The following is a 14,947-nucleotide window of genomic DNA, read 5'->3' as shown; positions in this document are numbered from 1 at the left end:
GAGTGTAGAAGTGTAATGCTGGAAACAGCAGTCTGCTTTTTTACGCAGTTGCGTTTATAGAATAAAACTTACATGTGTGAATGAAAGTAATTCATATAACAGAATTAATCAAATTTATATTAATTTAATTTAATATAAAAAACTACAAAAAAAAATAGATTTACAGAATTGTTCAAGGAATATATATATATATATATATATATATATATATATATATATATATATATATGTATATATATATATATATATATATATATATATATATATATATATATATATATATATATATACAGTGAGTCCAAGAAGTATTTGATCCCTTGCTGATTTTCTTCGTTGGCCCACTAATAAAGACACTATCCTTCTGCACTTTTAATGGTAGATATATTCTAACATGGAGAGACAGAATATCAAGACAAAAATCCAGAATATAATTTTAAAGAATATATTTTAATTAATTTGTATTTCAATGAGGAAAATAAGTATTTGATCCCTCTTGCCAAACACACTCAATACTTAGTGGCAAAGCCTTTGTTTGCAAGCACAGCGGTGAGACGTTTGTTGTAGTTAACCACAAGTTTAGCACACACACCAGGGGGAATTTTGGCCCACTCTTCTTTGCAGATCCTCTCTAAATCATGAAGGTTGGTGGGCTGTCGCTTGGCAACTCTGACCTTCAGCTCCCTCCATAGATTTTCGATCGGATTGAGGTCTGGCGACTGGCTGGGCCACTCCATGACCTTAATGTGATTTTTCTTGAGCCAATCCTTTGTTGCCTTTGCTGTATGTTTAGGGTCGTTATCATGTTGGAAGACCCAACCACGGCCCATTTTCAGATCCCTGGCAGAGGGGAGGAGGTTGTCCCTCAGGATTGTGCGGTACATGGCTCCATCCATCTTCCCAGTGATGCGGTGAAGTAGCCCTGTACCCTTGGCAGAGAAACACCCCCAAAACATTATGCTTCCACCTCCATGCTTGACGGTGGGCACAGTGTTCTTGGGGTCATAGGCAGCATTTTTCTTCCTCCACACATGGCGGGTGGAGTTGAGGCCAAAAAGTTCAATTTTGGTCTCGTCTGACCACAAAACCTTCTCCCAATAACTTGGTTCATCTTTCAAATGATCATTGGCATACTTGAGGCGCGCCTCCACATGTGCTCTCTTCAGCAGGGGTACCTTTCGGGCACTGCAGGATGTGAATCCATTGTTGCGCAAAGTGTTGCCAATTGTTTCCTTGCAAACTGTGGTCCCAGCTGCCTTCAGGTCATTTGCTAACTCCTGCCGAGTGGTTGCAGGACGATTTCTGACTGTTCTCAGCATCATTGCCACCCCACGAGGCGAAATCTTCTTTGGAGCACCGGGCCGAGGTCTGTTGATTGTCATGTTATACTCTTTAAACTTTCTGATAATTGCACCAATAGTTGTTACTTTCACATCCAACACCTTACTAATCTTTTTGTAGCCCATTCCAGCTTTGTGAAGGTCAACAATTCTGACTCTGAGGTCCTGTGACAGCTCTTTGGTTTTACCCATGTTGGAGACTTGAAATCTGTGTGATCTGTCTGATTCTGTGGACAGGTGTTTTTCACACAAGTGATTAGTGAGAACAGGTGGCTTCAGGTCAGGTAACAAGTTGATTGGGAGTGTCTAACTGGTCTGTAAAAGCCAGAACTGCTAATGAATACTAAGGGATCAAATACTTATTTCACTCCATGAAATACAAATCAATTAATATATATTCCTTAGATTTATTTTCTGGATTTTCTTTTTAATATTCTGTCTCTCCATGTAAGAATACATCTACCATTAAAAGTATAGAATGATCATGTCTTTATTAGTGGGCCAACGAAGAAAATCAGCAAGGGATCAAATACTTCTTGGACTCACTGTATATATATTACCACACAGTACAACAATACAATACAACATCAAGAGTGGCTATACTGTGGTTTTTAAAAAGAGGACACTGAGCAGACATGGGCATCTACAGTGATTAGGATGTTATGGCCAATGGCCTTTAAGTAGGCCAAAGTTTTAGGACTATGGCAATGTGTGTTTGTGTGATGGTGGGAGGAAGTTAAATACCTTGAAAACCATGCAGCTATGTTAAAGAACATGTATACATAAACATTTACTAATTTATCAAGAGTGAGAAGTAACCTTAATAGCGTACATGACAAGGTGATCTTCTTTTATTTAAACTCATTAGCGTCTTACAAGTAACAGAAATTAAAAAGGCAAATAAATTGTTTCACTTTTACAACCTTTAACAGAACAATTTTGTAAATATTCATGCTAGTATAAAAAAAATAAATGAATAAAGTCTAGAAGCAAACACTGATGTGAAATCAGTTATTTAACTGTATGTTAGCATTTTAGTAAAAACACATTTCTCACTTTAATGAGTTATATTTATGAAGGAAATATTTGCTGACAGATATATGCACTTACAAAATATTGGTTTTATAATATTTTAGTGCAGGGATATATTAGTGCATATATACCTATTTAACTATCCGCATTACACAAATGTTTAGATTTGTCTGATATTTCAAGCCGATGTATTTAATGAGACAGTGTCTGCATTTTTATTATTTTATTATTTTACTGTACAATGAAATGCTCCATGTGTCTGTAATGCTAGTCCAGAAAGAAGAAGCTCAATTTTCCTTTTTCCAAATCAGCATTTGTAGAATTTAAGTACATGAAAAGCGCTGAATCACTAAAGTTGTGTCTTCACTGTGTCGCCACTATGCTTACATAGTGCTTACATATGCTTATGTAGTAGCTGTATAGCTGTGCCTAAGTTCAGCAGTCATCTTATTTTTGTGAGGATATTTCAATACATTGCGAGCATTATTCATAATTTAACTCTTGATGATCAAGTGGCATTTAAGAGAATATGTCTACAGGACAAAATATTTTTGTTTTTCTTTGAAAATTCTATTCATTTTATTGAGAAATGCTAAAATCCTGCAGTGCTCTCATCTCACTTTTAAGCTTTATTATTTTATTTTAGACCAAAAACCTACTGTGGTTTTCTTACGTGTCAGTAGCTGTATAATCGTGTCTAAGTTCGGCAGTCCTGTGAGGATCGAGTGGCATTCAAGAGAACATGTGCACAGGACAAAAGTATTTTTCTTAGGTGTCAGATTCCTGGACAAAGATTAAGCATAGTCAAATGTCAAGTGTTTCACTATACTTATACACAAAACAGAAACTAGGGACTACAATTTAAAGAAAAATGCAAATTTACTGCTTGCTTTTTAGTACAGTTACTCCAGATTCTTATATAGATTCCAACTGCAAACTTAAATACTGTACATTATTTATAAATAATAAAATAAAAGGTAACTGATATGATTGAAAAATATTTCAATTTTCATTTTACCCTGAAAAGTTGCACTGTTTAAAAATATATGATTTACATTTAAATTACATGTCGAACAAATAATAAACCTGGCATGACATGGGGGAACTAAAACAGACAGTTTGGTTGGCTAAAATGTTTATTTCAGAATGGTGTTTGGGTCACACCAGTTTAATGTGAAAGGAAACGGACCTTTTTGTACCTTGTTAGTTCATGTTTCTGATCATGTTGTGTCTCATTTAAGACAACAATTTCACTTCTGTAAAAATGCACTGCCCGTCTAGAAAGCGTGTTTGTAAAGTGCAGTATGAAGCATGGACCCGGGTTACGTTACTGAGCAATGGCCAACAGTCACTTATTTTTGTCAGAAGTACTGTCTCTCTGTCTCTCTCCCATTCTGTCACGTTCATTTGCTTTTTCACTATCACACACTTGATTTCAAGGGTCATTCTGCTGTGTAATGACCTCCAGTGAGGAAGGCCGTGGGAGGGCCAGTGGGTGTTGAAGTAGAAGAAAACTGACGGGAAGCTACTTAGAGAACTTCATTTGCTGTTCTCTTGGATTCCTCAATCAACTCAGCGGTCTCGTTTCTAAATGTGATTGTGGGGACTTTTAATCGGAATATTGAGGTAACAACATATATTTCATTTTTACCTGCCTGTGTCTACTGTCTGTCTCTACTATCTCTGAGTCTACTGTCTGAGTCTACTCTCTGAGTCTACTGAATCCCCTAAACAAGTGAAACAGTTAACTTTCTAGAATCATCTAACTGTGGTTAGCCATTAAGATGATTATGTTATAATGTACATTGGTACTAATCTGCACTGTGATTGGGCCCTTAACAATAAAGCCTAAGTGATGTATTACATGCGTGTCCCTTGTCAACAGACAAGCAAAATACTAAAGCTTAGTAAAACTGTTTTTGCGTTGTTTGAGCTTAATCTGCATTCTATATTTGATTGAATTGTCGAGTATATATTTTACTTGAAAGACTGTAAGGTGTCAGGTTTACTGAGAATGAGGTTTTCAAACCACAAGAGGAGATATGACTGAGAAAAAAATAATACCCAGAACTCACTTCAGGGTTTCTGCCACTGGCTTTGTAGAAAGAGAACTATTTTTAAAGAAGGTTCATAATGCTCTCTCCTCCCAGGAAATACAGCTCATCGGACAAAATAAACCACAGAGAAGTATGTGCTGACTGGCCGACCACTGAAAAAGAGAACTAATAGAAGCAGCGATAGACCTAACAGTAAATGGTCTCACTTATTATCGATGGAGGTTGCTGACTTTGAAGGACCATAAAGGTAAGTGCAGTAAAATGAGGATAATGTTTTTAAGAAGTTTTATGGAAAGCTGGTAATCAGCTGTACTTTTTTTTTTTTTTTGCTTATCAGCAGCATGGCACACGCACCAAATTTCCTCTGGCTAGTAATAGTGGGGGTACTTGTGTCAACCTTGACAATAGTCCTCCTATTCATCATAATCAACGTGTGTATTAGTAAGCAAGGTAAGTGGTGTTTATTCGGTATGTTCAGTATAAGTCCTGTGTGTAAAAATATTGAGAATGCATTTATAATAATGAACAGAGCTGCAGAGGATAATGAATCATGTAAAATGAATGACAAAAGTTGTAGAACATCAAGAATGAAATATAATAATTTTAGTATCCAGAATTTTTTTTAAAATAAAAAATCATGAGGTAATAGTAAATTACAGTATATCATTCACAGTTAATACTAACACAGAATTCATAAACTATTGAATAATAGCTTGGAAACATCTTAAATATATATTTTAGTTTGTTGATTGTAATATTTAACTTAATATTATGCACAAAAAAACATAAAATAGCACAGTAATACACAATATGTACAAATTCTATAAGCTACACATTTTAATGCATTTGATCTTGATATGAAATGTCTTATATTAAAAGTCTGAGACATAAGTGGGGTGCTTTTACTGCTCATATTCAGGTTTGCAATATTTACACACACAGCTGTTAAATATATTAATATTTGCATACATCCAGTAAACAAGACATGACATCCTCAGATTTGGCCATCAAGTAATGTAAGACTTTCAAGCAATATGCCTGTTAGTAGCTAATGTAGTTAACCAGTAATAAACATGACCACCTGCTCATACCTGAATCAGCACACACTTGCCACAAACTGTGTAAGCTGTAAGATTAAATCATCATATAGATTTATTGTTTCTGACACTGTAACCAACACTGTCATCTAAATAAATGGACATAACATAGTTTAAAACACTAATAGCAGCCTTGTTGAAGCATGAATCCTACCCATGGGCAGTGGTGGCTCAGCGGTTAGAGCGCCGGGCTGTCAATAACAGGGTTGTGGGTTCAATTCCCGGGCTCGGCAAGATGCCACTGTTGGGCCCTTGAGCAAGGCCCTTTACTCTCTCTGCTCCCCGGGTGCTGGAGTTGGCTGCCCACCGCTCTGGGTGTGTGTCTGTACTCACTGCCCCTAACACGTGTGTGTGTGTGAGTGTGTGTTCACTACCAGGTGGGTTAAATTTACACATTTCGCTGTACAGTGACAAATACGTGCACCTTTACTTTACATGTATTCCACCTTTATCTGTTGCATTATAGACATGTATTTTAAAAAGAGAAACAGGAAATACAATAGATTACCACATGAAAGCATAAAGAAACACGCATTTGGAAAAAAGCATTTTGCTTTGTTAGAAAATCTATTACAAAAACAGTTGAATGGAATTAAATTCGACAGTAGGCTTTTTATCAATCATGGCTGGTACAATATGCCTCTCATAATTCTGATTTGCACACCACTGTTAAAAGGTTTCAACGTAGTCAACGTACAGAGAGCATGTTTAAATGTCAGTAACAGCAAAATGATAAACTGTTTATTGCAATCATTTGTTTAAAATCATTGCCATTCACATTTACTGTCTCAAGATTAATCACCACTTTAAAAACCTTAGGCAGCCTGGATATGAATTAGTCAAGTTTTCTTAAGACATGGTTGCAAACATGTGTGATGTTACAGCAAGCAATTGGGATAGCATAGCAACCACATTGTAAGCCCCTTGCATAGCAACAATGCAGCAACTAGTTAAGAAACAGTCAACCAATCACCCTGGCAACACCCTAGCAGCCACCTGGGATAATACAGCATCCACAAGGAAATTGCTAAAACGGCAAAGTCAGTCTTTTGCAGTTTATTATAGCAGCATTCTTGTTGTTCCACAGCTTTCTTACTCTGCAGTCTACAGCTTTTCAGTATTTCTGACCTTTTTTCTGATTCTTACTTTTTTACGACTATTTATATAGTATATTTGAAACATGTGAAGTCACACAGATGTATATATATATATTTTTTTTTTATTTATATATGCAAAGTTTACAGGTTAAGCATGCATGTAAAAAGCGATGCAGACTGGCTTAATTTGAACTGTTCAGTCAGCAAGTGTCTGAATACAACTAAATACAACTAAAACAGATTCATTAAAACACACAATTGGTCACACGCTTAATTATGGCCTGTACTAAGTAGGCATTTATGGTGTTTTGCATACCAATGAGCCTGCAGCTCATCTAACAATTTGTGTCAGTGATTCTCAGCCCTGTCAATGGTTAATGTTTTACCACAGAGCCCCCCAGAGTTTTGGTATGGATATTTTTGGGTAGTTAACCAAGATGAGCAGTGACACTGATGTGTGCTAGACAGTGCTGTGTCATTTGCATCAGCACCAACCACAACCACTGCCTGCTGAGAATGGTCAGTGTTAACATCTGGTCAACGGGTGGTCCTGTAGCAAAAACTGACCAATTATAAGTTAATCTAGAGGGTGACTGACAAACCGTGAAGGACAACAGATTGTGAAGGACTACAGTCTGTAATTGTATACCAACAATAGTGGATCTGTAATAGGTCAGTGAGTGTAAGTACAAAGTAGGCGTTTCTGATATAGTAGATGATGAGTGCTTATTATTGGAAACAAACGGCCCTGTTTAAAACAACCCACATGTCAACCCACAGACTTATTTAATAAACGCTAATTCCTTCTTGGGCAGTAAGCATTTTAGGGGAACTTGTGGGTCTTGTGATGTGTATTTATATTCAAGACTGCATGATGTATCAGAAGCTGGACTCAATTTTGTCTTTCTTTTTCTTCCCCTTTCAGTTGCTAGACAACGTGCTCGAAGATCAAAACCAAATCAAACTAATTTAAGTCATGAAAAGTAAGTTGGTTAAAGCTCTGTGCCCTCATACTAATGTAACATTTTCTTCAACTGTGGTTTCCAGCGTTCTGTTGAGTTGTCAAAGCGTGCTACCATAGTGTGTATTTATAGAGACAACTGCTGTAGCTACTGTAGGTAGCTGTAGGTAGGATATTGGAATTGCTAAAAGTAGGAAGTATAGGCAATATGTGTGGATAGCCTAAATCAGTGTTTCTCAACCATGGTCCTGGAGGCACCCTGCCCTGTACATTTTAGTGCTTTCCCTACTCCCAACTCACCTTATTCAACTAATCTGCTCATTAACAAGCCCTTTCAGACTTCCAGGGAGTGTGTTAAAGAAGGGAGTCGGCTGATATGTGCAGGGCAGGGTGCCTCCAGGACCAGGGTTAAGAAACATTGGCATAAATCACTTTATCAGGGTAAAGATAAGGTATTTAAGGTGAGTTATTTTATTGTTTGCTATGTACACTTGTGCAACACTCGAGCCAGGAATGTATAATGCATGTAAGGTAAACAGCATTATAACAAAGAAAAAAAAAAACCATGTAAAACCTTTTACAGTTGTGCTTATCTGTGTAGATCCACTACATAGCATATATCGATGCTTAACACCACAGGTTGGAGATGTTCTGTCTGTAGATACTTCTGTTAACAGATAATTTACCATACACACTTAAAAGTAAATATGCTACAAAGGGTTCTTTGAGCAATGCAATATAAAAACCATTTTTGTAAAAGAGATGAGAGTAAGAAGAACCCTTACATTAAAAAAGAACTTTTTAATGGACTTCTGCAAACCTTTAAGAGGTTCTTCAAACATACACTACATCTCTTTCACAGAAATAGTTCACCTATGGCATTCCTCCAAAAAATCCTTCCTACTCAGGGTGCGCTGTCAGGGATTTTGGGCTGCATGAAAAAATATTACACTGGGGTCCACAGCTCTAACACTTCTGCCAAAATGTACTTGCTCACATTTTTTAGGGTTCCTGTCAGTCATAGGCCCTTCTTAGTCCTAACTTTACTCCCTATTCCTAGTTACAACAATGGTGGCTTTAATTGAATTAATCTGCTAGAACTACCAATGTTCCATAATGCTGCTATTATATATAACTATTTACAATTAAGTGCCCAATGCTACTATCTGACTGTCTGAGTCTCACTCAAAGCCATTCTGAGTTAATGCTTTAAAATCCCTCTAAATAAAGTCAGATCAGAAGCTTTTGAATATGTAGGGGTTAAGCAGCTGAGTGGATGTACGAGCATCAACACTGCTCTAAGACAACAAATATTTGTAAAAATGTGTTATAAATTCACACAAGTTATAAAGAAGGTTTCAGCTTAGACTGCTTCTTGAATGAGCTGTGATATAGGGCAGCCAATCAGAACAGAGATATTTATATATAGCATTTTTAAAGCAGCATTGTGCAATCTTTTAGGGTTGGAGAGTGTAATTCAGCATTTGCTAAGTAAGAGATACAGAACCAGCATTGGAAGTCAAAATACTGAGAGAGACAAAGTAATATTATCGGACTTTACACAAATATGACCAGTGTCATATGACCAAATATGTCAGTGCACCGTCAAAATATTAAGGTGTTACTTTTGAAGGTGTTTTTTTAATGTACAGATGTTACATACTGTTGCTTTAAAGGCACAATAACATAATAGTAACCTTTTCAAATAAGAAAGATTGGAAAACAGTCATGGAAAGTTATGAGTGAAAAGCACACAAATAGCATTCCTGGATATCAGGGGGAAAATAAAAGGTAAGATATTTGGCCGTTAAAAGATGAGAAAAACATCTTATATATCTTTTCGTCACAGCCTGTTTCCAGAAAATGCAGATGTGGAGCAGAAGCCACCCCCGCTACCTTCAAGAGACCAGTTCCTCACAGAGTCAAGTAAGGATTCACGCTGACGCATATCTTGTGGTGTCAACTATTGCGATTAAACCTGGATTGACCTTGCATTTCACTTGTAGGTTTAAGCTGAAACCTCTTGCCCTCTGGGCAAGTTCACTTAAGGTTGGAGAATCTACACTGACACAAGCTTTCCCATTTCTAAAACGTACTCAACTGACCAAGTTATCCGTAGTTTTCTTCTTTAGTTTTGAACTGGAGCTCCAGAGCAACTCGCAGAGCGCCTCATTGCTCTAGAAAGATATATTTATATACATTGCATGATGACAGGATGAGTTGTACATGAGCTTGTTCTGGGAAATCAGACTGCATGCAAACTTGTGTTCTGAATGCAGAAGTCATTTCCATTTCCAGTTATCAATGCTGTTCTGTATAATCAGTTACATTTATTGTAGTTATTTTGTTATTATTATTATTGTTATTATTAATACAAATAACACCACTACTACTACTACTAATTATTATTATTGTAATTGTTGTTGTCTTATCTTGTCTGATTTTCCAGTGTCCAACAGTTATGAGGAGGTGGACAAATTAGTGGAACCCATGAAAGTAGAAATTCAAAGTTCAGCTCCACCACGGCCTTTAATCCAGCACTGTGAGATCCAGTCTGAGCAAGAGGAATTGAAGAGTGTGTGTGAAAGCTATGACGACGTTGAAGAGCTTAACAAAAACGGTGAGGATCAATGGTGTGTGCAGAATGCTTTTTTAGCTGGCAAAGAAAGAACCCAGCAAGACACCTTGTCCCCTTGGTTGAGAACCCCTGAATTTGAGTCAAATAGAAACAAACTGTGCTCTGCAGTCGGGAGTAGATGTTTACTGTGACAAAGAGCTGTGTGCTCACACTGTTGTTACCTTTTTTTAGGTTTGATTAAATACATCATTTAAGGATGTTGTTTAGTAGCAAAATTCATAACCATTATATAAAATTCAGGGAACATGTATCATAAATCCAGGCCTATTAGTATGATCTTAAAGGGCCCCAACATTATTTTTTATATATTTGTTCTTGAGGTAAACCGGTTATGTGTTATAAGGTAAAGTGACCTTATATAGATATGAGTAAGTGACCTCTGTTCTGATTGGCTTTTCTATCCTGTGTGTCATTCAAAAAAAGCACCCAGAACTGAAACACTCCTAAAAACTGCATTAAGAGTGGGCTGGGCAGAACAGTGATTTTGACAGTGAATTCCCTTTATTAGTGTTGCGCTATGTATGGAGGCACTGTTTCGTTTACCACGTAGCTGTAGAAACACAAATGAATTCGGACACTTCCTCATCATTACCACATGCATCAGCACAGTTTGCGTAAAGAGCCATGTTTAAAGCCCTGGATGTTGCTTAGAAACATAAGCCACCCATCAACGAACTACACAAGAAAGTCCAAAATTTAGTGGCTCCATTTCACTCCACTGTCTGTTTCTTAGCCACGAGACTTGACCCACATTCAGCTGATGTGAGTTTCGATGTTTACTATACATTGCTAGTGCATTGTGGGATATTGTAGTGTCCTCAAAATCTTACTCGAATTCCACTTTACGAATAGGACCCTCATAGAAAAATGGCCGACACACTCATTAGTGCCCTAAAGCGTAAAAAGGGAGCCTTAGTTTACATATATGAGCTGGACTGTGGTTGTATTTACATATTCCTACATATTCATTCCAATTCACCTTACTGTGGTGGAAGTGTCCTTTAATTAATGTAAATTCAAAGCACCATTTTTTTTACCATCCATCACTACACTGCTTTACCATTTGTGTGATAGTGATGTTGCTCACTTTTTAAAGAAATATTAGTGAACATAGAGTGTATCCCAATTGCATAAACTAATTTAAACTACACACACATGTTCAGGGAACAGAGGTCCCTCAATGTAAAAATACTATGTGCAATACCCCCCCCCCACACATGTGCAAGATCATTTGCAATAATCTGTAAATAATATTGTTATTGCTTTTTTAATTCTCATTTCTATTGTGTATATAGTATAAATTATTTATCTACGTTTTTGTAACTGAGTGTCTTGCTATCCCTTTCTGATGTGACACTGAGAATTTCTCCACTGTGGGACTAATAAAGAATTATCTTATCTTATCTTAATCTCTATTGCTAATAGTATAGCTAAAAGAGTCAAAGTTGAGTATACTCACATATTCAACATACATACTCCGAACCAGTCAGTTTATGAGTGTGTTTAAGATGGACACTATTATCCCACAATGCAATGCCAAACTAAAAGGGAGGAGCGCCTCACATCTGGAACGATTGTTAGAAAAAATGACGGCAGCTGCAGAACTTCCAGTGACATATGTTGGACTAGCAGAGCTCCATCACTTCCTGTTAGTGGAAAATGGGTTGGTACGTTAATACTTGGTGTACTAACCTCTCAACCTCTAACTCACTATTAAGGTGAGTATACAGTATGTCTCTAACAGTACTAGTGTGTAGTACGAAGTTGGGACACAGCCACAGGCCTGAATGTTGGATAGAGCTACTATACAAAGCACAGTAAATAGACACACATAGACACTTACCCATCCAAAGTTTTTACCCCCTTTACTGCGTTACCAGCCTCTACTCTTGTCGGAAGGTTTTAGACTAGATGTTGGAACATTGCTGTGAAGTTGTGATTGCATGCAGCCATAGAAGTAATAGTAAAGTCAGTTCTGGATCACAAATACCACTTCAACTCAACCTGACGGGAATGGAATTGGAGTTGTTATCACTATCACTCCAGTTCCTAAACAGCCTGACGCTAAGGGAGAGGGTTAAACCCCCTTCAGCTGACAACTGGCACTGGGATTGTTGATCATAGGCTGATGTACGGCTGGTTTCCCAGACTGGAATAAAGCCTAGTCCTGGACTACACAGCATTTAGACTGGAGATTTTCCAATCCTAGGAAAATTGGATGACTAGTCCATTTATTTTGTGACCTGGGCTACACAGCATTTTCACTGGGGATTCATAACCTCAGAAATGTGACAAGGCAGTATTTTTCTGGCTTCTTCTTTCATGCACACTGTGCTGAGAAGCATGTCTCTTCTCAGTACCGTAGCTACACTTTAGCACATTCAAATGAATGACTGGGCTTGTCAGATCTGCATGACAAGGAAAATTGGAAAACTCTTTTCCTGACTAGACTTGATACCTGTCCAGGAAACAGACCCAAGTAGTTCTCTGGTAAAATAAAAAGTCTGTTTAGACCCAGGATAAGAATTTGAGTCCAATGATTTTGATAATAAATGAACCAGCACTGGATTAGACTCATCAGAACAGGTTCTGTGGATTTTTTGCTTGTCACGCTAAATGTAGTTGATGGACATAATAGGTCATTGTTGTTCATGCATTTTTACAGAGTCCCAGAGTTACGAGGACGTAGCGTCTCTGCCCGATTACCTGGAGCTTGATGAGGATCCACCTGCCTTCCAGCAGCAGCCAGAACTCCTCAACACTCCAAACTGCAGTCGTGAAAGCCTGGCCAGCTACGACGACATTGGCGAACTAGACGCCAGCGAGGACTACGATGATGTGGGATGATAAAGGAAGCTTTTTTTTGCACTTTCATACAATAAATCTGCACATCTAGAAACTGATCATTTTAAGATCCTGCACAGAACTTTGACTTTGAACTTTGACTTTCCATGAGACTGCAGCATACTCAGTTTTATTTTTGGGATGTTTTTCATGCTTGAACTGAGTTGCTTATTGAAATGCATCAAATCAGAGCAGTTTTATATGAAATACACTGAACCAAGTGAAGGAGCAGCATGGTGGGAGGTAGAAATAGTAATGAAGCCACTCGTAGGCCTCCTTGGTAACGCAATCAAGAAGGGAATGGTTCTCAGCTATGGGACATTTTTGAGAGGTGGTTAAGGGAAGTGTGTGTGTGTGTGGGGGGGGGGGTGTCGAAAAGCAAATCGTTATATAACAATGTTATTTCTGAAGAGGATACATGAAGACAGTGCAGGACTTCATTTTTTTGTAGCCAGACTGGATATACCTTATGTTGCACTGAATGAATAGGGCATTATTGGGTTGGTAATTGTAAGGATTGTAAGGATACACTGAAAATGACTGGATAGAGATTACAGTGATTGAAATGAGGGTCATTGCTTGTATGTAATGCAATGTAAGAGAAATGACTCACTTTTTGAAGAACAGAAATGAACATAGTCTTGATTGTAACCCAGCTGGGTAGAGCTACAACCCTCGTCCAAAAGACGCTTGCCCATCCAACGTTTTCCCCAAAGTTCCCAGCTCACTTCTCTCCCTTTACTGCCGTAACAGCCTCTACTCTTGCAGGAGGGATTTACACTAGAACACTGGAACATGAGGTGCCATGAGGTGCCATGAGGTGCCATGAGGTTTTGATTGCATTCAACCATAAAAGTATTAGTCAAGTCAGTACTGCAGCACAAATGCCACTTCAGCTCAACCTGACGGTATGTGATGAAGCTCAATCACTCCAGAGATTACAGTTCCCTTGCTAAACAGCCCAATGCTGGGGAAGGGGGAATATCCCCTCCAGCCAACACTTGGCATTAGGAATGTTGGAGCTGGAATAAAACCTAGTCAAGATTTTTCCAGTCCAATGTAAATTAGATGACTAGTCCGTTTAATTCATTCCTCGGACTACGCAGCATTTTGACTGGAGATGAATAATCTCAGAAATGTGACAAGGCTTTTAAGTATTTATCTGGCTTCTTCTTTTATGTACACTGTGCTGAGAAGCATGTATCTCCTCAGCACCAAAGCTACACTTTAGCACATTCAAATAAATGACAGGGACTTGATGAGTTTGTGTGAAATGCTCTGCTCAAACCTATCCACAATGTATTACCAGCATATGCTGGAAAATTTAAATTCATCTATATAACCAATATACGAGACGATCAGTTCAGAGATTCATGCTCTTTTTGGACGTAGTAGCCATGAGCTTCTTTTCTGCACCATGTGTCTGCTTTAATGAAGGACTTGTGTAGAGTGATTAACTGGTTGGACAGCTCCCCCAAGGGTAAATATGTGTTACTACACCATGGGGCTGCATTTTCACTCTGGGTCTCGGTTGTTTTATGGCTTGTTTGCGTAAGAAAATGGGCCTGGGAAGAACCCAGGGAGGAACTAGCATTTAAAGTAATAAATCTTGTGATACATGCTAATTACAGACATACATGTAATGATTCTGATTCATTATTCTGATTCAACAGCTTAATGCTTGATAAACATCTTGAAACTACTTGTTGATGGACAGCAAGAAACCCTACAGGCATTGAAATAAAGATGTCCAAACAGTTCTGTAATGCCATGAACAAACTACTTTTGTGGTTTAAAGAGTAAAATAAATAAATAAATGTATGAACATAAAACTGTTTCTGCGTCCCTTTCAGCCAAGAACGTTTATTTTTAAGAGTGCGGATA

At 37.8% G+C, this 14,947-nt stretch overlaps 1 protein-coding gene across 2 annotated transcripts; it reads left to right on the top strand.

Annotated features, from left to right (window-relative positions):
• Positions 1-3,891: 3,891 nt before the first annotated feature.
• Positions 3,892-14,895, top strand: LOC140574173 (uncharacterized). Of its 2 annotated transcripts, none has more exons than XM_072693925.1 (7): positions 3,892-3,995; positions 4,520-4,673; positions 4,767-4,876; positions 7,546-7,603; positions 9,431-9,507; positions 10,031-10,201; positions 12,885-14,895. In XM_072693925.1, the coding sequence occupies exons 3-7, from the start codon at positions 4,768-4,770 to the stop codon at positions 13,064-13,066; spliced, it is 597 nt and encodes a 198-aa protein (XP_072550026.1). In that variant the 5' UTR covers positions 3,892-3,995; positions 4,520-4,673; position 4,767; the 3' UTR covers positions 13,067-14,895. The 2 variants fall into 2 exon arrangements, with proteins under 2 accessions (XP_072550026.1, XP_072550017.1); XM_072693916.1 differs by having other exon boundaries at positions 4,764-4,876.
• Positions 14,896-14,947: the final 52 nt, after the last annotated feature.

The sequence above is a fragment of the Salminus brasiliensis genome, chromosome 1 (assembly GCF_030463535.1).
Source record: "Salminus brasiliensis chromosome 1, fSalBra1.hap2, whole genome shotgun sequence".
NCBI classification, from domain to species: Eukaryota; Metazoa; Chordata; class Actinopteri; order Characiformes; family Bryconidae; genus Salminus; species Salminus brasiliensis.
The sequence above is the reverse complement of the archived record's forward strand: the minus strand, read 5'-3'. Positions and strand labels throughout refer to the sequence as shown.